General features: G+C 42.3%; 1 protein-coding gene across 2 annotated transcripts; it reads right to left on the reverse strand.

Annotated features, from left to right (window-relative positions):
* Positions 1-123: 123 nt before the first annotated feature.
* Positions 124-21,723, reverse strand: olfm1b (olfactomedin 1b). 2 transcript variants are annotated; one of them, XM_006796829.3, is made up of 6 exons: positions 21,194-21,723; positions 14,633-14,782; positions 13,809-13,964; positions 11,631-11,850; positions 4,490-4,596; positions 124-2,301 (listed from the first exon to the last, which is right to left on the reverse strand). In XM_006796829.3, the coding sequence occupies exons 1-6, from the start codon at positions 21,257-21,259 to the stop codon at positions 1,627-1,629; spliced, it is 1,374 nt and encodes a 457-aa protein (XP_006796892.1). In that variant the 5' UTR covers positions 21,260-21,723; the 3' UTR covers positions 124-1,626. The 2 variants fall into 2 exon arrangements, with proteins under 2 accessions (XP_006796892.1, XP_006796891.1); XM_006796828.3 differs by lacking the exon at positions 21,194-21,723 and adding an exon at positions 16,195-17,112.
* Between the last annotated feature and the right edge of the window lie 1,422 nt (positions 21,724-23,145).

Here is a 23,145-nt window from a genome sequence, read left to right on the forward strand (position 1 = left end):
CAGATCTAAACTATTTTGAAACAGACTGATGAAACCAGCGATTTTATGTATTCTACGTCTAATAGGGACTTAACTGTACTGATACACAGCACCTTGTAGCGTTTAAAGGCAGCAATCCGAGCATCAGATTTCTCTATTTTATTGACACGAATCATTAACTATCTCATCTCAGATACAACACATGTCCAGCAAAGCGCAAAAAGAGTGAAAAGCTTTTGTCCTCAGCAAGAGTATACATTTAAACAGCATTATCCTTCACGAGCAGTGGGGGGATACATGACATGAGACAGGATTTATCCTGTAAAAAAAACCAAAAAACCCTTTCCCGACTACATGATGTGGATTGAAAATAGAGGGACCTGGTTTCCAGTATACAATACTAGATACATTCTGTTGTTTCTTTTTTTTCTTTTACTTCAGAGAGATGTGAGCTAGATAGATTCCTCCTACGCAGTCCAAATAAACAAATAGAGAGGCAAAACCGGTGGCAACAGTTACAGAGATACAAAAACGTTAAAAAAAAACATTATTGCAAAGAAATTGAAATGAACAGAACGAGAACAAAATCGAAGGAAGCAGGAAAAAGGTAAATATCTCTGCAAACCCCCAAATCCCAAAGGCATACTACCTTGTTCCCCCACCCACCCTACCGCCCACCTTTTTTAATAGTATCATACAGCAAAAAAGACATTCAGAAGACGGGAGTGATAGAAAACACTCATGCAAAGAAAGCCTTTTTCACACATAGTCACCAACACAGGGAAATCATCTTAAACAACAGCGCTGTCAACAGTCAGTGCCTTCAGGTCTTTTAGTGGATGTTGTTATTGATGTTTTCTGTTTCTCTACAGACTTCTGATTTGCTACGGTACTTAATAAAAAGAATATGACACACAGCATCCATTAGGCTATCAAGTCTTCTGACTAGAGTGACCTCCCGTTTTTTTTTTTTTTTTTAACGTTATGTCCATGGGACACGGGGATCCAACAGTTTATTATAACAGTCTTCGTTTCAGGACCCCCAATGACCAAAAGAAAAGTTCAGCCGGGAGGATTTCTGCAGAAGAACTGGAGCCACAGGAATGAGCTCAGGTTTATATTCCATGATATAAAAAAAGGCGTGTGTTTTTTTGTTTTGATTTTTTTTTTTGGCATCTGTTCTTATTCTTTTAAATCTGATATATTTATATCTACTTTTACAGTCATTTTCTATACGGCAAACAATTAAAGAGTTTCATTCCAAAATAAAAGACCCTTTAACAAAATCATGGCAGCTATTAAAATAAAGTCTACTAAGACTAAGAAGTCATGTTACGACCTTTTATTTACAAAAATGTTTTGCTTTTGACACAATCATCTGTGATAATAACAGATACGGCTTCTTTTTCTTGTTTGTGATTATCAATTTATCACATTTTGGAATGAAACCCTTCAGTTTTAGATATTTTTTCATATGCACATTCACTCTACTTTGCATTCACTGTTGATACAGTCTTTCAGAAATTCTTTGATATCATAAATAGAATGGTCTTGCCATAGAGTCTCTTGGAGCAGATATATTTTTGTATATAGTGAGATTTCCTTTACAGACAATATGCATTTATGGTGTTCGATCCATGTTCATGGTTACAGTTCCTCTGAGCGGATGACATGGAAAAGTGTGACGTTGTAGAGAACCTGGTGACCATTGTTCCAAGCGTAGAGTGCACGGTCACGTGGGTTATAGTCCAACATGGAGATATGTGAGTACTTATTCTGGAAGGCAATGTCGATGTACTCGTAAGTAGAGGAGTTGGTGGAGTAGGCATAGTAGACTTTGGTGCCTCCCGAGTAGCCATTGGTCACATACAACGTGCCACAGATCATAAAAGACTCGCCGGCACTCCGTTTGGGGTGGTTGGTGGTCCAGCTCTTGATGATCTGCAACGTGTTGGGGTTCAGCTTGCTGATAACAATATTCCCGGCATTCTGATTGGTGGCGTAGACAGCCCACAGTCCTCCCTCGTCCACCATGAGGTCAATGTCAGAATGCCCTCCCCAGGCATAGTGATACGCATTATTGAAGCCTGCGTAGTCAAGCTGCCGGGACTTGCTGATGGAGGAGGTCCGGAAGTCAAACTTGATGATGACGTGGCTCTGGAATTTGTTGAAGTAGATGGAGCCATTGTAGACTACCTGACCTGTTCCTGACCACGGGTGGGGGAGCCGGTGGGACGTGAAGTTGTCTGACGTCATGAAGTCATGCATAGACTTGTACTCCCGCACGAATCGGTTGTTATGGTAGCCATCCATGTACCAGACCTAAGCATCAAGACAAGAGAGAGAGAGAATTAAAAACGCAGCAGTACTTCAAAGCTAGAAATTCCTATCATCATCCTTCCTGCGTGCCTTTGTGAATTCGAGAATCGAGCATGCACATCACACGCGGAATAAATCAAATCACATCGTCAACAAGCATCCCAATTAAGTTAGCGCTGAGACTTCCTTGAGGAGCAGGCGAAGCTGAAATCCATCTACTTCTGAATGCAAACAGTCAGGATGACAGCCGCAGGGTGGCATGCACCGGCCCCACAGGGATAATGCCCATCATTCCAGATAAAAGGCCTGTCTCAGCTGCAACGACCCAGCTTCCTGCTGGCCCCTGTGGAGGTGGGCAGAGAGCTCTCATTCCAGAGCCACTGGAGACTCAAATACTTCCTTGGTCACAGTGGGACTGATAAACCTAAAGCCTTCCTCTACCTGGTTATATCCGCTGTCACGATTAACTTAAAAATGATTCACATCAAGAAAGAAGGACTCCACGGGGCCAAAAAAAAAGTACTAAGGAAAGGTAAGAAAACCTTAAGATGAAAAGAATTGGGGCAGGCCTGTCTGCTTCCATCAATTAAACTCTGTTTTTTCTTCTCTGCCCTTTGATAGCGAGGAACATCTTTCATGGGTTCTGTTCAAAATGTATTAGTTTCAACCAAAGGAAGTTGCCGTAAGTCTGCTAAAAAATAATCGTAGTCAGCTGTAAGTTTCAACCTTGCTGGTAAAGAAGTTTGTACCATAAAAATTCTGTGGCCTGTGTTGTCAGAACCGTTAGCCATCAGAAACTGTAACTGTACAGATGCACAGCGGTGTGCAGCTGAAGCTTTTACTCCCTCTGCTCGTGTGCGTTCCATCTCTTATTGATGCGTCTAATAAAGCGGAGCAGAAAGGGCGTCTTCACGCTGAGCAGACGAATAAACTCTCTTTATTTCCAGCTTCTTGTCAACCAAGCAGCTTCCTGTTCAAATCGTATAGATTTATACTTGGTATTTATTTTTAATGTGTTTTAGTAGTGAAGGCAGGCCTATTTATTGAGCAAGCAGAAGATGCACTTTGCAAAGGGAAATCAGATGAAATCGACTGCTAAAGTAATAGAGACCAGGAAACGAACCACACATTTCAAATAATGGAGAAATGGAACTACTTACTTATAAATCACATTAGCTCAAGTTGACATACTGATATTACTATTTTGTTTTATTAACAATAAAAATCCCAGTACGACTAAAAAATGATTCCCTTGCAATCAAATTAAATTTTTATGTATTTTATTTGGAAGTACAATGTTACTATATTTACATGCAACTATCTAAAGGTAGGTGCACTAGAATAAAGAGGTTAACAGGTCAGAATTTTACAAAAATAGTACATAAAATTAATTTATTATACAGGGAAATAAAATATTTAATTATTTTAAAGGTAATGAGAAATAATTACATGCAAGTACACTTTAAGTAGTGCCTAAATTATGAGTTTTTTACAGGAAAGGAGACACAAATTGTGCTGAAAGTCATTTTTAAGTACTGCGTAAGTAATTTCCCATGAAAGGTTGCCAAGTTTAACCCACTCCAAAATATGGCCCATGCCCTGAAAAGTGCAGTGTACTTCCAATGTAAGGTCGGGAATTATATATATATTTTTTTAAATTTTATTGTTCAGAAAAATTGCCATGAAATTATGATGTCCTTACAGTTACTTACACAATAAATTGTGTCGTAACATTGCTTAAGCATTACTTAAATTTACTTAGTGTATAATTACTTCATTGTATCCTGTGAAAACCTGGATTGCTACCTCCTTATTCTAGTGCACCTATTAAGTATCTGTGGGTAAATATGATATGAATATCAATATCCATTTAATTACAGTAGATTTATGCCTTTATGGGCTGTAATACAAAGTGTTATCAGATTTTTTTTCTGATGGTAATCTGAACAATACTGGGCTTTTTAGTGTTGGCCAGACAAAAGTAGCAGCAGCTGGATTATAAAGTGTTACTAAAAATCTGAAAATAGCCTTGAGAAACTGGAGCCAGTGGTTTCTTTATCTACTAAAGAAGGAAAAAATAAGAAGTGACTTGACAGTTAATGGACTTGTCTTCCTAAATAACACCTGAGCAGTTATTATGTAAGTGCAGTTTTGATACCCAGCCCACACTGTGTGTATGTGTGCCACATACCCGAGTATCTCCTTCAGGAGCCAGAGGGTCAGTCATCCAGGAGCCAAACCTGGATCCGGACGTCTTGATGGTGATGGGGTCACTGATGCCCGTCAGTTTGCCGCATGCTGCAAGGAAAAAGCGAGATAGGAAACACCCACAGCGACGCCTGTTTACACATTTAGACCGAATCACAATTTTTTGCACGGGATTCATGTCATTTGCTTTGAATCCTGATGAATTTGCCTAAAGGATAAACGAGTCAAAGTCCAGCTTGTTGCTACGCCTTTCTCTTTGCGTGATGTACTGCACAAGAGGTGCTTATTATTCAGTTCACACATGCTAATGCCTGTTTTACTCTCTCCATGTGGATGTGTGAAAAAGTGAGAGAAGGAAAGGATAGGAAAGGGAGAGCCTCTGTGTATTCTGTTCCTGCGTGCTACTTGTAAGCTGCTGTAGTGTTAATTAGTGCTGATTGAGGTGTTAAAGAATTTGACAAAACTAACACCGGGCTCTGTGTCCCTCTTGACTGAGAGTCAGTTAGACTAGCGTACCCCTTCTAATGAACACAGGCAGGAATGAGAGACATGATTTTACTAAACAGCAGCTCTCGCAGTGCATCTCTTCATTTAAGCTGCTTTCACACAATAGTTTATAAAGACAAGAGTCAATGAGATGGTCTTGACAAGTTAATTTCATCACATCCCAAGTTCATTTGAACAGCAGAATGCAACGACGCCTTTTGTTACAACTCCATCATCTGTCATGCGCTTCATTGCTGCGAAATGTCATTTTTACTCTGCAGTCAGACGGCATCGATTTCATTTGTGTTTCCTCTGCTTATCTTTCTCTCTCGGTTACCTGCCTCCCTCTATCTCATTTCTATCACCCACATAATGAAACTTGTGGTTTTGTGTTAGAGTGTTTGTGCGTCTCTATGTGCAGCATATGTCGTGCCTGTGAGAATGCGTCGGCATCGCACCTCAGCGGCGGCTGAGAGACAAACACATGGTCACATGAGCAGCATTTACTATTTCCAGTGGGGGCTTGAGTCCCATTACGTAACCCTCAGTGGGATTAGAGACTGCATTAATACATTGGCCATTGATTTATTTATTTCTTTTCTCTAATCATGCTTCTGTCTTTAAATGACACTACTATTGCAGTCTGCTGGACGGCCAGCTGATGGATCTGGATTCTGGAGTTGTGCACAAGGTCTAATCCCCTTTTGGCCTGAATATGCCTGGACCGAAGTACAAGGCAAAGCAAATAGAAAACCTAATGGAAACTGGAGCTGATATAACAACAAAGCCCGCCATCAGCCCCAGAAACTTATTTCTGTTCATCTGGATGTAACGTTTTCAGTGGGGGAAACATTTCTTCAGTCTCAGTTGACTGAAGGTTTCCCCAACCTTATAAACAGTACATTTGCATAACAACTGAAACTAGCACCATAGATTAACAGCCCTTAGCCCAAAATGTGACGATTTAGAATTTCTACTAGAGGTACCTACATGAACAGGCTGCCTCTTAAAGTCTGAATATTTACAGTTATCTTGTTATTCAAATATATTTTTAGCAATCAGACTACTACAAGGGTCACTTACTGCCATTATATTCAAAGGGCAGAAATCAAACATTTGGATCAATAATATGATTTCTAAATTGGTCACAACTTTAAATGAAGGGTCTATAGAATAGAATAAAATAGCCCTTTATGGTCATTGTACATGTACAACAAAATTGCAGTGACCGGTAAAGAGAGGGAGCTGGCCGATGTGACAGAGAGAAAGAAGGCGGAAACTGCATATTGTGTGTGCAAGACACCAGGTGGAAGGACAGGAGTGTCAGAGGTAGATTAAGCTGTTCTATCGTGGCAAAGATAGGAAGCAAAATGGATCAGGGGAAGCCTTGAAGGGAGAGTCTGTGAAGAATGTTCTGGAGGTAAAGAGAGTCATACAGGATCATGGGTTTGAAGCTGGAAATCAAAGAGGTGATGTTGAATGTTGTCAGAGAAAAAGGAGAAAGAGAAATGCTGAAGTTGGATGAAGCTGTAAAGGGTAGGGATAGGTATTGTTTGGGTTTTATCCGATACCAGTACCAAACCAGTACTTTTGAAACGGTGCTCGAACCGGTGCTTAAAGAATGGAGAACACAAAATTGGTCCGAAAACCTCTCATGTTCAGCTGTTTTTTGTAAAAAGATAACAATGTTAGCCTTTTCTGCAGCTATAGGGGATTTATGGTATCACTCTTGGCTGGAAGCAGTGCTTAATCAATGGAAAAAACAAAACTTTGTCCAAAAACCTCTCATGTTTAGCTGTTTTCCACTTTTTCTTTGGTCATTTTAGCCTTTTTGGCCAGGGTGAAGGGAGTATCTGCCATCAAACAAGAAGACAGCTGCATGTAGCTATGATGATGTTTGCTAGTTCACCTTACATGCATTAATTTAATAACGTGGTTAGCCTACTCAACGTAAATTACACACGGACAACATTAAGCTGCTGACCCAGAGAAGAACTGCTGCTGCTCCCATCATCATCCATCATCATTTCTGCTACACTGGCAGGGCTAGGGGCCAGGACTCTCCTCTTCGGGTTTTTGGGGGATGTTGCTAACTCCGGGTCCGATAACAGGCAACCCACCCGCAGTAGATGTGCCCGCCCGGTGTGAGGTCTCGCAGCAAGCTATCAAATAAGGCGCATTTCTCGGCTTTTAACAAAATGCTATATGTCGCCAGGTGTTTCATCAGATTCGAGGTGTTACCTCCTTTGCACAGTATCACCTTAAAGCACTTGTTGCAGGCTGCTGAGTTTGCATCTTTTGCTGTGAAGTACAGCCAGACTTTGACCGCTTTGCCTTGGGCATTTTTATAGTGATGGGTCGTTCGCGAACGAAATGGCTCTTAGAGCCGACTCTTTGAAGTGAACGACGCGAGCCGGCTCCTTTTTTTTTCTTTCTCTCACGCTCTCTCTCGCCCTTTTTTCCGCTAAACTCCGCGCGCGGCCTGTACTTTGCGCTGGGCAGAGGGGGGAGGGGCGTTAGTTACACTCGCAGTAGCACAGGAACAGAGCCAGAGAGAAAGAGAGCAAGGGACAACAAGGTATAGTAATCATCCACTATTTTCAGTTGCAGATGATAAAGGATTCAGAAATCATGCAGGCCCATATGACAGAGAATGTGCATCTTCTTTTTGTTTTAATAGTTTAATTTATATTTAATTGTGTTGTGGTTTGCAGTGTTTTGTGTTGTTTCACGTTAAATTTGTTTAAAAGGAAAAAGCTGAAAATTTAAATAGTTAAAAATTTAAAATGTAAATAGTTGTTTTTGTATTATATGATTTATTTATTACATTTTATGTGGAGTGAATAAATAAAGTATATTTATGGTGGCCCTTAGAGACAAAGCACGTACAAACTCCAAAACACGTACAAACTTCTAAGCATGTACAAACTCCAAAACGGGTAAAAACTCCAAAACACGTAAAAACTCAGAAGCACGTACAAACTCCAAAACACGTAAAAACTCAGAAGCACGTACAAACTCAGAATCACGTACAAAAGACAACAGAAGTGCTCCAGGATGCTAGGGCGCAGTGTTGAGCTTTTGTTTCCTAGTGGCTACACAAGCCAGGAAGTATCAACAACCAGATTTGGTGTGTGGTAGTAACAGGTAAATGAACTTTTTTTTTTTAATTATTTGAATAAATATGAGTGCTTGTCTATAAATACACAAACAATACACATATGCTTTCAATTGTGTAATTTAAGTGATCTGGGTAACTCTGTTTTGGAAGTTCAGTAAACGCTAGAAATGTGTTTTGGAGTTTGTACGTGCTTTTTGGAGTTTGTATATGCTTTAGAGTTTGTACGTGCTTTGTCTCTAGGGGCCATATATAAACATATATAAATAAAACCACTTTTTTCAACATTAGTAATTCCTTTTCTGCATAATTTTATATTATTGTTAATGATTAAATAATTAAAGCAACAAAACAACCTGAAGAGCCGGTTCGGAGCCGAAGGAGCCGGCTCTTTTTAGTGATCCGAGCCGAAAGATCCGGATCTCTAAAAAGAGCTGGAAATCCCATCACTACATTTTTAATCTGTAGCTCTGCTCTAAAAGAAGTACATACCTGGGCCCGCCTACTATGCTTGCAAAGGTAAAATGATTGACTAGAATCCAAAGTGTATGACATTTCAGGGAAAAAAAAGCACCGAAATAAAGCACCGAAATGTGCGCTGCTTTTCGGTCTGGTTACTACCGTTTATGTCAGAGCCGATACCGGTACCCATCCCTAGTAAAGGGTGTTCCCGGGGGGAAGAGAGAGGGGTGACAGGAGTAGACTTCAATGGGCATGTAGGTGAAGGGAACAGTGATAAGGAGATCTTGGGTAGATATGGTCTTAGACAGATGGTAGTGGATTTTGCAAAAAAGGCTGCAGTGAACATGTATTTCAACAAGAGGGAGGCGCACAGGTCACATAGGAATGGAGGAAGGTACACACACATGGACTATCTTACACAGAAGGTACAATCTGAAAGAGAAAGAGGAAATGACTGAAGGTAGAGATAATGATGAAGAAGGAAGAATGTTGTGCAGAATTCAGGGAGGAGATGTAAATGAGGCTGGACACTAAAGAAGAGGAAAATGACTTATATGGTTTGGCAAGGTAGAGAGACTGCAGTGGAAAGGATGTGCAGCATGTTGGGGTGATTAAGGATAGAAATGGAAATGCACAAATGAGCAAAGTGAGCTGAGAGAGAAAGTAGTGGATGGATGAGGAAAGATGGTTATTGTTTAGTAAGGAGGAAAAGAGGCCCGATGTGAAGAGTGACATACCTATGAAGGTGTGGAGATGTCTAGGAGAGAGGGCAGTGGACCTTTTAACCAGATAAATATAAGTGCATGAGGAAACAAGGAAGACCTCAGAACAGGCTGATGGATGTAGTGAAGGAGGACACGCCGAGGGTTGGTATGACACAGGTGGATGTTATATGGGTATAGTATGTAAAGAAATTCTTTCGTACACATGTTTAGCAGGTATGGCTAAATCATAACACATAACATCTCCCTCCAGGTGTCATAAAGAAGTTATCTTGTTTCACAAGTCTATGAGTTCATTTAGGCTACCTAGCTGTAATAGGCTAATAACATTGTTTTATATATATAGTCAGTTAGCTACACTGGTCGTAATAATTTTAACCACTAATTAGCTATCCACTTAGTCTTAATGTGTGGAGAGGGAAAGAAGCCCCCACCGCTCTAAATTACAAAAATATTTCATTTAAGAATTAGTGTTAAGAAAAGGAGGAGGGTTAATTAAGGGAAAGAGAGAAGGTGATTTTGGTGAGCTGTTTAAAATGACAGGAATAGTCTAATTTAGTTCTTTACAGCCAGAATATAAAGGGAAACCAGTGGCAGCAGAGCAGGTAGCAGAGGGCTTGATGTGCCGGAGTGACCTTCCTGCTTCATTCATCAGCATTTCAGTGTGAAAAGACTGGATTTGCCTGAAGCTCTCAGTGCCTCCACAGTGCTGGGGCACAACACAAGGTGATTTATTTATTTGATTATTGCCCAGCAAGCTGGCATGTCCTCTTGATCGATGGCCATTGTGTCCCGGCAGCCGTTGGGCTGTTACTTTCTCCGGCACAAAACAGCTTGAAGGACAGCTCTGTGGGGACCCTAGTTACTCTCTTTCACTTTTCCCACTCGCCTTCACTTTATCACTCTTTCTCTCTGTCTCCTTCCCAATACCACCTTGTATTAGAGTCTCCTGTCTGTTAAAAACTTTGCTCTATTTTTTTTTCCTCTCCATGTTATTATTCAGATGCAAATGCTTCGAGTGACCTTCGCAAGCTTAATCTAAGTAATGCAAGTGTACCGGACTGTATTTGGTTGCACTACGCATGAGTGCGTCTGCAATCGTGTGAAGATGAAAGGAATAGCCACCCTCTGTTCTGCCTGAGCCAGTCTCTCGCTGGGTGACCTCACCTTTATCTCATCTGATCTTGCGCACGCACACACACACACACACTTAGTCACTCCCGCTGGTCCCTACTCTCCTATCTTTGGCAGCCTGACCATAGATGTGTGAGGGGTGGCATGTTAATTGAACTGGGAGTGAAAATACAGAAAAGACTCCAGGCTGGTGGGTAGTGGAAGCAGATGTGGCTAGGAAAAAAAGAGCAGTGTATTCTGAGATAAAGAATGGCATGAGAAACAACTGGTGATGAGAGATTAGGTGTGTGTTTTTGTAGTCTGTTTGTTCACTCTTAATCCCTTCAGAGCATGTTGACTGCCTTTTTTTCTTTTCTTTTCTTCGCCAGTATAACCAAAAGCTTTTCTTTCTTTCTGTCATCTTCCACTGTGCATAATTTGAAACAGGGACACAATATACCCGCGATGTGCCGCGTGCAAGTGTTCCTGCTCTCGTAATATATCTTAGTCAGTGTAGTGTGGGTGTGCATCTATTAGCACTGTGGGATGTGACAGAGGTGTGAAAAGATTCAGACAGGGGCTAAAAGCAAAAAGATAGGATGTGATGAGAAATCGCAGACTAAAAGATGAAGAAGCTCGGTAGCTCTCGTCATCCTCAACCATCCCTGAGTGCGTGCAGGTTGCAGGTTGGTGCTGTGCCTAATTGTGTATTTTTTTAGCATCCTATTTGATTTGATCATCCAATTAAAAAAGATTGCAGTGTCCCAAACAAACAGTTAAAAGGTAGGTGTGTTGAAAAGAAGGAATCCAAAATTTCAGGAACCCAGAACCCATTCAGGGGTTGTTTCTTTGCAGAAAGGGTGAATAGGATTTATAGACAGTACTAAAAGCAGAGAACATGCATAGTCATGTTGTGGACTTCCTTATTGGATTACTTTCAGTTTTCAAGTGTAGACCCAAGATAAAGCCTTTAAAAAAGACCAGCACGTACAGATTAGAACCGTAAGATACACTGTTGTTTTAATACCGCTGAATTATGAATTTTAGTGGTAGATTGTTATAGCCACGTGTGATCTTCTTATCATGTGTTCTGTACTGTGTCAGTATGCCTGAGGATCTCTTTCTAGCCATCCAATGTACTCATGTATGTCAGTGGGCTTGTTTGTGCATGCATGTGTTTGAAGCAAAGTGTGTGCCAACAGCCAATAACTGTCTGTGCCTACCTAATTTTTGCATGCATGCTCGGAGTCTCTCCTCAAGATTTGACACTCTGTTGTGGAGCTCCTCGTAGTCATAGGCCCCCATCTCCTCCTGAAGTTCGCTTAGAACTGACGTCAGATTCTGGACCTCCTCCTTAAACTGCAATACCAATTTGGCATCGGCTTTGTACTCCTCCAACACTGGTATCAACGGTCTAAGCTCCTCCATTTTCGCTTTTATGGCCTGAAAGGGTTAGAATAAGCTCGGTTGAGTGTCATGCGCGGCAAAAAGGAGAGCCCGCTGTCCATAAAAGAAAAGAAAAGAAGGGGAAAATAAACCAAAACACCTGTCTGAACCTGACTACTCTAACTCTATCCTGCCTCTTCTCTCATCTCGCGACCCCCGCCCCCTGCTTTTGCGTGTTCCGTGTCCTGTGTTCTGTGCGCGTGAGCTGCGGTGTTCTGTTTGTGCAGGTGTGTGTCTGAGCGGACAAACCCAGAAAATACTCTCCACCCGCTGTGACGAGCAGAGCAGGTGGCTCCGTCCCAGAAAGTGACCAGCCGATAAAAAGCAAGCCCTCGGTACACCGACAACAATTGGGAAAGCTCTTTATTGGTCATCATCGTTTAAAATGCAACATCGTATTAAGGGTTACATGCTTTTACATGTCACACACAACAAAGTGTCTCGAATTGTACGTCTATAGTTTTTACGTAAAGATTTGTTGAATAACCAAATATGCATTGACAAAAGCCAAAGGAAAATAAAATGAAAAACAGCAATTAATAATAATAATAATAATAATTATGTATTTACGTTTTAAAAAAGCTTTTAGATGGAAAACTTTGACAGCAGTAACATGCAGGAAGAGATCAGTGGTGGGTTGGTTTGGGAGAAGGGTGGGGTTTCTTAGTCTTAATGGTGCTAAAGGTAAATTAACTGTTTGACGCCCAAATGCTCTCAGTACTGTGGCCCAGTTCAGGGGAATCTGGAATTGACCTGCCTCTTCTTCACCTGTGGCTCTCTTTACATGTCTTAAAGTTAGCCCTGCAAGCAAGAAAATGACAAACTGTTGACAGGGGCTAGAGCTTGCTAACCTATCTAACAGACACACAGACAAACACACTTAGTATATGCACTTAAGACATGTTACAGAAAACAAAACTGCACACATGCACTGAAAGGCGCTGGCAGCACGGGACTGCTGAGCATGCATGATTGACAGGATTGCAGCAGTGCAGGTGGTGATGGTATGAACAGCTGTAGGAACACAGGCACGCTTGAATTAGTCTCAGGAACTGCAAACAGGGCTGGGTGTTAACCATACTCCATAATCAGAGGTGGCACTGAATTTTTTTGTGACCTTTTTTTAAAAATGTAGACCTGTTATCACTTATGTGTTGCTTAATAGATGTCAAAACTGATGATTACTTTAAAATTATGGAGATTCCCCACTCAACAGTCATCAATTATAGTTCAATTCAATCTTATTTATATAGCGCCAATTCACAATAACAGTCACCTCAAGGCGTTTTATGTTGTAAGGCAGAGACTCTACAATAATACAGAGAAAACCAAAAATCAGACTACCCTCTATGAGCAAGCACATGGCAACAGTGGGAAGAAAAAACTCCCTTTTAACAGGAAGAAACCTCCGACAGATCCAGGCTCAGGGAGGGACAGCCATCTGCTGAGACCGGTTGGGGGTTGAGGGGAGGAAGACAGGACATAAAGACACGATAAATCCCTAAAGCTCTAGTAAAACTTTGTATCAAACACTCCTCTACCCTGTTTGCAAAAAAGGTTCATTAACATGTGGACACTAAACCCTAAAGAAAATCTCCTTGGAGGGTTTAGTGTATACTAGATGTTGTCAAGGAGGTTTGTCCCAGTGTGCAGAGATCTTTGTGCCCATCGTTCACAGTGACTGTAATTCATGTAAGATATCTTCTTAAATCTCCTCCAAGAGTTGAAACAAGAATATGAATTATGGCATTTTGTGTATCGATTTATTTTGCCTCTTTAATTATCCATGCAGATTTCTTGGGATGCAATATGGTGATTTAGGCAATTCTGAGTTCTCTCCACAGTGGAAACACTCACACACGAAATGGGTAAGGCGGTTGGCTTCTAAGTGAGCTAAAGAAGCAGCTATGAAGGAATGGCGCTTGGATCGATGGCTCGAGAAGTGGATCTTTTACCTTGTATTGCTTGGCGATGTTCTGCTTATGGTTCTCCTCCACCTGCCTAAACTTGGTCTCCAGACCACGTAGCTGAACTTCCATCTTCTCTACATACTGCAGGTCCCTCTGGGTGCGCTGGTCCAGCACCTGGATGGACTGGGTCATGTTCTGGACCTGTACGAATGAGCAAGAGTGGTTGAAGAAAAAATCTCAGTCTGCATTGTAATTAGAATAGGAGACGCAGAGAAAAGGCAACAGACTTTACAATATGTTGCGTTCGGCTTGGCGTTCGTCTCGCAGTGATTCACAAACTCTGACATCAGGCCAACTAGTCAGGGGCCTCAGACACATGGCGCAAGTGTAGGATTCATACTGTTCAGACATTTGTTTTCTCCAGATCCGATGTGGTCCAGAAACATGGCTCATCTTTTATTCATTAGGCGGTATCTGCTGTTGTCAGTAGCTGTAACTGTAGTGCTGGCTGCTTACAGTATATGAATGAGCAACTTAACCTGCAGGTTTTTATGAATGTGCTTCTGTAAAATGGGGGAAGCTCCCAGTGTATGGGCACTCAGCTGAGTGCATCATTAGATATCATCTACTTACAAATAAGCTGCCTCTTGTGATGCCTTGGGTTTTTCGTGAGCTCATTAGAGCATGACTTCTATTCTTGTCCAGCAGGCAAAAGACCACAAACATGAGCATATATATATGTGTGTGTGTGTGTGTGTGTTTCTATGCATGTCTTTGTGCGTAACAAAAGGTCAGAGGAAGTAAAAGTGGGTCCCCTGGGTCACATTGTATGACTTTTGATGGCTGGGAAGGAGTTAGGTGATAATTACCTTCTCCAGCAGCTGCCTCAGTTGTTTGGTACGGGCATCTCGTGAGCACATGGACTGCTGGGGTGCCACCACAGTGCAGACACACCTTCCCTCGCTATCCTGGGCTGAACTGTACACCTGCCACGACTCCTCTGGGTTTGCTGGCAACACCTGAAAACAAAGGCGTAGATAAGGGGAGGGGAAACAATAAAAAGACAACAGGGTAATGTTTCTTTTTTTTGGGGGGGGGGGATTGCCACGCAACAACCTCCTTGTGTTTATCCATGAAATGACATTTTTCTTTTATGGCTTTATTATATTTATCACCATCAGGACGCCACAAACCTTTAGGCTCCACCCATTTTCCCCACTATCACCTGTGTGTTTTAAAGCAGCCAATCGTTGACAGCAGAATCCTGTCCCGTCATTCAGGGTGTGAAACCTCAGAGTATAATGTATGACGTCAAGAACATGCCCCCCCTCTTCGCTGTCCCTCCTCCCACCCCGATAGATAACACTAGTTATTAACCTGCTGACGGGACGAGGATGGGGGAAGGGGGGTGACTTTGACAAAGCCATTCATCACTGCATCAGCGAGAAAAAAAAAAAAAAAAAGATCACTGGAGAGACCTGCTGATTAGTGAGAAGGAGCGACTTCACGTGAAAACCAAAACGGAGCAATCAGCCACTGTCAGTCTGTCAGTCAGCTGCAGTTTTCTAGCAAAGGATGCGCTGACAAAGAGAACCACCAGCAAGCACCCATCTTTGTAGTATTCAGTGTAGTAATCAGCACTGTTACACAGCTCCCTGTAAGAAAACAACTAATTGTTAACTAAACCCCGAAACGTGTGATATGTGCAAAAAAAGAGCCATAAATCATTAAGACAAAAATGATTACAAAAATATAACATTCAAGATTAAACTCTGTTCCCCGAGTTTAGTGAATTTAATATTTACACAGAACAGCCTTCAGCGTTCATTGCTCTAAATATCGCTGCAAATCATCCACTTATAATATTACCCTGGCACAAACACAGCTCTGAGAGTGCCAGGAAGCCTGACAGGGAAACGCTTCATTTTGACTCTCATTGACACACACACACACACACACACACACACACACACACACACACACTGAAGGATATAAAGAAAGAATGAAGACTCCTGCTGTTACGGAGCGAATATATAAGACTCCTTTGAAATGTTTTTTTTCCCCCACGCCATTAATTTTGCAACACCGCGTCTCTTCACATTTGCATCCACATCACAACTACCAAATGATAACTTTTCATTAGTGCGGGATGCTCATATCAGCAGTAGCAGAGGGGCAACTGGAGCAACATCAAACGCAAGAAGGAACGAATGTATTACGCTCTCTCCGAGTCTTTTTTTTTTTTCTTACTCTTGCAGGCGCGTGAATTTCTGCTCTAAATTATAAACCAAAGGCACCCACGAGAGTAGCTCTGTGACTATATCTGGACTGGATTTTAATTGGAAATTTATTTCTTAATTGTTATTAGGATTTATTTTAATTTTTGTTCCTTTTTTTAAGCCAGCCACTGGCAGTAAACAGTGAAACTCACTCCTGTGCTCCGGTCTGGGTACCCTCCCTGCGCCGCCGTGAGCCTGGTGGTGTTGAGCCCCACCAAAGAGGGGAGGGTCTGCGACATCCAGTTGGTAATCATCGCCATGGTGCTCAGCACGACGCCGATCTTCAGCAAAGGCACCGACATCTTTTGCGCTCTGCTGTTGACTTTTTCTTCTTCTTCTTTTTCAATTTAAGTCGTCTTCATTCTACAGACTCCAGGGAGAAACGAGAGAGGCGAGTCGCGGTGCCCAGAGCATCTTCGTGTTTCACCCGGGACTCCGGCTCGGCTGTTCTTTTTTTGGACATTTCCACGGAAGCTCCGGCGGCAGAGCGAGACTTGGTGGGTCGGGACGGAGACCAAAACTGCACGGCGCGATCCGGTGCACGGATAAAGTAAGGGGAGGGGGGCTAAAACCCGAGAGCAGCAGCTGGAGACGTCCTCTGGATAGCTCCTCTGCCCGCGTTGTCCCGCACACTGCCGCCTCTCCGGTTCGCCGTTACTATTTCGTTCACGCCCGACGGTCCGCCTCCTGCCTTGCTGCGCTCTGTGATTAAGTGCCACTGACTACACACACAGGCGGCTCCAAATGGATGTGAAGAGGAAGGAGGAGGTACTACGGATCTATCTATATCACCAGACGCAATGATGTCAGCCAGGTTGGGTCCGTTCGTGGTAATATCTGGGATTGCGCCTGAAGTCGCTCATAGTTGGGTCGACACTAACTTGTCCCCTGAGGGAATGGCAATGAGCAGTGCGACCGAGGTCGGCCCACAATGATGCTGCGGGATTATTTATAGCAGCAAGCAATGATATTTCTTTCTCCACAGCCCACCCATCAAAAAAGGAGGATTAAATTTAAGGCACTTGGACACAGGCGCAAACATCATCGCGTCCTGCATGGTAACCATTGTTAACTAAAACAACCGCTGCAGCAGTAGTCGAGTGTGTGACACACACACATAAATGTAGGGTGTCGCACTGCAATGGCAGTGATGTGGCAGGGCTCGGAATATGTTTTATTGATGGGATACTGGAGGCTTCAGCCCAAAACAAAGGATGAGCCTTTGATTCGTGGAACTCTGGCGCCACCGTGCAACAGATTCTGGCATTGCTGGAAAAAATGATAATAATTAAAACAAAATTAACAATAATACTAAATGTTTGAAATGCAAGAAAGAAAGAAAAAAGACACGTTTACAGGAAAGCGGTTGATTACTACAAAAATAAAACCATACTTAGTGTTTTTATTTTTTTCCTCATCTATTGATTATTTTAGGTCTTCAAATATTTTAGGCGTGTTTTCAAAGCCAGTTTGATTTTTGTCATTTTCAGCAGGTGTGTTTTATTTTATCAGCTGGCTATAGCTGCTCAGATAATACCAGGAAACGTCCAGAGCCTGAGTCTACACCAGCAGATCTATGGGGCACTGCTCCAGCCTATGGGCTAAATTGTAGTACTGCATGATACATGAGGTCCCCCAGAATAGCAAAGAGAGGTTTGGGCTATTTCTGTCAGCTCCATAATGCATTTCACTGGTGAACTGAAAAGCTGAGAGGAAAGTCTGCGCTCGCTGCACCTATGTGTTCCTCTTACTCTCTGTCTGTTTCGCTCTCTGGCTGCTCTTAATCTCTCAACACTTCTCCCTGACCTTTGAGGTGAGAACTCAAAAAGAGGCGGCTTCAACGTGTTGCAGGGATCAGCTTCACTCAGGTCCTCACCCTGTGTGTTGCGGTGCAGTTCAGCAAAGCACAGCAGGGGGTCTCTAACAGCAAAGCTTTGTAAAGCATGGATTTATTCAGGTTTCAGGCTTCACCGGTGTGGATTCCACATCAGTAGGGCCAATTATTTAATATAAAATGATCGGCACTGAAGCAAGAGGAAGGCCACAAGTGCTCTTTTAAACTCACCGATCAGTCGTTGACCTGCCAGAAAGTCAGACAAATCAAAATCTTTTATTAGAACTCCTCAGTAGCCAATCAGTGTTTTACACATGCCTACAAGACCTCAAGTGGATGGATGCACTGGAAGCATTTGCACAGTTTTAGTTATTTTTTAGTTTAAGTTAATGCAATAACCCTACACAAATACAAATTTGATGGAGAGGTGTTGCTCAAATTATACAATCCTTTTTATTTTTTTTAAGAATGTGGTTTTTGTTTTATGGGTTTGCCTTCATTAATGTCACTTTGCAATACAAGATGTGTAGCTATACCAGGTGAAATAAAGCGCATCCAACCACAACAAAAATTACCAAACTGGAGACCCAGAAGTTACCGGAAAACATTTAAAAGCTGAGCATTAGCACAAAAGGTTGTCTCCCACAACCACAGGCTGCTGTAGTTTGTAGTGAGCTGATGTTTATATTGCATGCCTACAGTAGGATAACCACTCTGTCACATTCAGTATCCAGTTTAATAAAGCAGAGAAGAGAAAAATTCACATTTCCAGCCTGCAAGTGCACTACAAAATGCACCGTACCTCCACCTACTCTTCTTCTGCTCTCACTCTCTCTCTCTCCCCTTTGCTTCATCGCTCAGCCAGCCATACTGAATAATAAATAGCTTCAACCCCGGCTGCCAATCACACCACGCATATTGCAATTCAGCTCAACTCCATCTCTGCGTTCTCACATAAAATCTGATTGATTTTTCTTTCTTTCTTTTTCATACATTAAAAATCCTTAACGGTTTCACACGGTTTCTTTTGTTGGAGCTTTTTTTCCTTTTGTTTAAAGGGGCAGACATATTGGCAGCTTTCCACTTAAATGAGAAAGAATAGCTGCGTTATTTTGTGTCAGAGTGGTTGTAAGAGTGCGTGACATGTGTTGATAGTCTTTTTTTGTAGGATGATCATTGGATGAGGACTGACTGTTCTAACTGCTTCATCTATCCTTCAGGATGTGGGTTTGCAGCTCGGGGTTGAGCCACTAGGTGAGGAGCAGATGCCGTTCTGGCTGCTTACTATTCTGCTCTATGTGAAGGCTAGTCAGTCGCCAAATCTTTCAGCAGAGTGGATAGAAGGTGAATGAACGTGGGCAGATTTAAAAGAGAGAGGTCGTCGCTAATCAAGCATCCCCCCGCTACTTTGAAGAGATGTAAAGAAAAGAGCTGTGGCCGCCCTACGCTGTCTCAAGCTGCTTGAGAAGCAAGGTGGTTAATGTGGCCATTATGAGGGCGTCATTGTTCAGCATCACAGGTTGAGGGCGGGCTGCTTGGGTGTTTTTTTTTCCTTTTTTCTTCTTCTGATGAGTAATCTGGCAGTGAAAAACTCTCTATCTTTTAGAGTTTAGATCCACCTCTCACTGGATATATTTTGGCCTTCAAACCGGGAGGCGATGTGGACAGGCCCGGCTGTCCAACAGCAAAAAATGCACTGCAGGTTTCCAAAGCAGGAGTAGAAATAGGGCCTGTCAGTGTATTTTGTCTTTGTGGGCTTCTGGAAGGGAGCTGACAGGTATTTCTACAGGCTAATATGGACTTACCTTTGAACAGATGACATACACTTCTCAGTCCATCGTGGAAAAACTGTCACTGTAACTTGGGGCTGCGCATTGCCACGTGGGACTTGAAGAGAATGTCATGAGAATCGCCATGTTTTTCCACTCCCCTCCCACTTGATGGCTTTCATCAAACTGTCCAAACTGACCCCAAAGTGTCAGCGTTTCTGTTGCACTCTGCAGCTGAGCTGTAATGTCCGGCCCCATATTTCGAACTTGTTGCCTCAGTACAGACAAAAAAGACTAAATGTACAGCAGTACGAACTCTGTGTAAGGTTATAGCTTTGATCCAATTACAAATCAAATACCAGCTAAATGTCAAAACCAGGCCTATGTTCTCTGAATTAAAAAAGAAAAAAAAAGTTCGCCTCACAGCTCGCTGACATTTCTCATAAAATTGTGGAAAGCAATTGCTGGCATATTTCTGTCAAAGTGGTATAACGCCAATATTGTTCTAACACGTTGTTGCCAGGGCCAGCGGGGCTTGCAGCAACCTACTTGTCACACATTGTATTGAGTCTGTCGCTTGGATTATATCACAGATACATGTTTACTGATTTACCTCAGTGTCACTCTGTCACTTTTATTTGTTTTCTGTGGCCTCTAATTAGCAGCCGCAATTGAATTCACACAACAGAGAATTCCATGAAGTATCACTTTGTGCTCGCGCAAAGACAACTAAATGCTCAAATTCTCCATGGCACGGCCCTGAAATAAATAAACCCACTTCCTCACTCTCTCCCCAACCACCAAAGCCTGTTGTTTGTGATCATTTACAAAGCAAGCAATTTACTGCAACAGTATCTGCTTTATGCATTTCTACAAATGGTGTTTAAGCACACCACGAAGTAATTCATAGTTCCAGTAAAGAATCCCACATCTGCACTTTAGTGATGGGCAGTGTTTAAAAACTACTGAGCTGAGTGGCTTTACATTGCTGGACTCAAGTGTTCGCTTCCCTTCACAAAGGCACCAGCAAGTCACACTGTGGTCACGGAGCATGCTCAGAACACCTTCTATGAGACTCTGCATTTGGTTGTGGAGCCCCTCTTTTAAGAGCATCCTTCAACAATGGCCTCCCCCCACCACACACACACGCACACACATAATGCTACAGGCAACCCTTTTCTATCGTACTAGGATGGTGCTGCAGCTGATTAATCGGACCAGTTGATGATGAGGAAACTGACCGACCGTGCAGTCCTCTCCCTCTAGCTGGCCCGTTTGTCAGAGGCACTGAGCGGGGGGCTCTCCTGGACCTGTCCGCGCCCCGTCAACCACAATGTATTCACATCGTGTAATCCCGCCCGTTAATCTGTTTAAGCTGGGGTAGGTTGTAGAGGGCTAATTCACCGGGCTCTTTCATGCGAGGTAAAGCGGGTAATCTCTTACTGGATCTGGAGCCAATTAACCGCTACTTCGACCTTTTAAAAAAGAAAAAGAAAAAAAAAAAACAAGAGGTGGAAAAATGGCGTTAAAAATTAAAAATCAACCTACTTGGGTGAGTTCTGTGCCCATGAAGATGAGGAGAATCAGAGTCAGGAGCTTGCTCGCAGGCTGCATCTCTTGCCTCCGGTGTGAGTAGACCAGCGGTCTCACATGCAGATCCAGTCCCTTTGCGTCCCCCCGCACAGCAGTCCTTTCCGCACGGCTCTCTTCTCGCTCTGCAGGTCGCCCGATTCTTTCCTCTCTTTTTTTATTATTCTTATTCTTATTATTGTTATCGCGGTTGTTATTATTTTATCCCTTAGCAGCCCGGCGGCAGACAACAACAAATCTGTTTGACGGAATCGTCTCTGTGCATATTCATTTCATATCTGGAGCCTATCTTCGGTGCCTCTCCCTTTCGGTCGTGGCCGCACTTATTTATCGCTGCGACGGACTGTGGTGAACATTGGGCTGAAGGCGCGCGAACAGTTTCGGATACACACGCTATAAACCTTCACTCTGATATCGCCAAAAGTTTACCTCCCCGCCTCAAGCTTGCCGTATAAGCTCTCGATGCAAAAAAAAAAAAAAAAAAAAAAGGGAAAAAAAAGGAGGAGAGTGACGGCGCTGTTCATGGTCCTGAAAGCGGAAGCTGCATCGCCGAGAGAGGGAGATTTAAATTGGCAAGCGAGCACAAGGGTGGAAGGCTTTCCAAGATCATTTGCTGCCAGAAAATCCATCACAGTAAAGAATTGAGATTTATTCTTTGCTGACTTTAATGCCAATCACAACCACTAATAGATTCGAGTAAGTAATTTCACAATAAAGCACAGCTTTGACTGTCTGAATATAGGCCAAGTTACATAATAGGAATGTATAGGCACAGGCTAATGCATTCAGTATTCCCATGTGCATTGTTCTTTCCTGACACTGTAGCTATTTGTGTATTGTGTAGGCTTAACAAAGAACAACATGAACAATGCTAATAATTTAAAGGTCACATATGAAAACAACTTGAGGAAACAGAATATAAAAACTGGGGTGTGGATGGATCTAGCAAATAGGTTTGACCCTGCATCTGTTTCTATACATTAAGTACAATTTCTCATATGCATTCACATACCCTAGCCCTACTAGTCTTAATATCCAAACCAACGTGCATATCCTTTTAATTGTAAACAGATACATGAGGGGAAAGAAAACCAACCTAAATCCATATTTTCTCAAATACATCCGCCATATTCCTTAATTTGTGTTTGTTTGTTTTAAGTATAACTAATTTTTCTTGTATCTTCACCCCCAACTGGTCGCAGCAGACGGCTGAGCCTATTTCTGCCGGAGGTTTCTTCCTGTTAAAGTTTTTCTTTACCATTGTCGCCAAACTGCTTGCTCTTGGCACCCTTTTGTATATTTGCTTCAATGCGGAATAAATTCAGAATAAATCTTTTTCATCTCATCTAAGCCTAGTGGCAGGTGATTCCACAATAATATGTTCCACCTTTAAACTTAGCTCCTCTGCAAAAAGAAAGACTTCTAACCAACAATGCTCCTCCCTGGGCCTGGTTCTGCTGGAGGTTTCTTTCTGTTATGAGGGAGTTTTTCCTTCCCACTGTCACTACGTATCTACCAAAAGGGGTCTTCTCATTTTGGGAAGTTTTCTCTTTATATTGCAGGCTCTTTACCTTACAATATAAAGTGCCTTGAGATGAGTGTTGTTGTGATTTGGTGCTATATAAATAAAGCAGAATAGAATTAAATTGAATTCAACTGAACTGAATTGAAAGCACTACACAAACTATCAAAACCTATAACAAAATCTACTCTGTTAGAATGAAATAAGCATCTTCAGCTACGATAAATTTGTAATATAAATTGCATTTCATTTTACCATATCAAGTTTCTACCAAACACCTGGATTCAGATTGAGTTGGCTTGACATATGTCCACTGGTTTCCTCCAGAAACGGAGTAACATAAATTTTGCAGGGTCTCTCTGCCAGTGATTTTCACATCATCCTCAGA

Source organism: Neolamprologus brichardi, chromosome 7 (genome assembly GCF_056152115.1).
Source record: "Neolamprologus brichardi isolate AB-2024 chromosome 7, ASM5615211v1, whole genome shotgun sequence".
In the NCBI taxonomy this organism is placed as follows: domain Eukaryota; kingdom Metazoa; phylum Chordata; class Actinopteri; order Cichliformes; family Cichlidae; genus Neolamprologus; species Neolamprologus brichardi.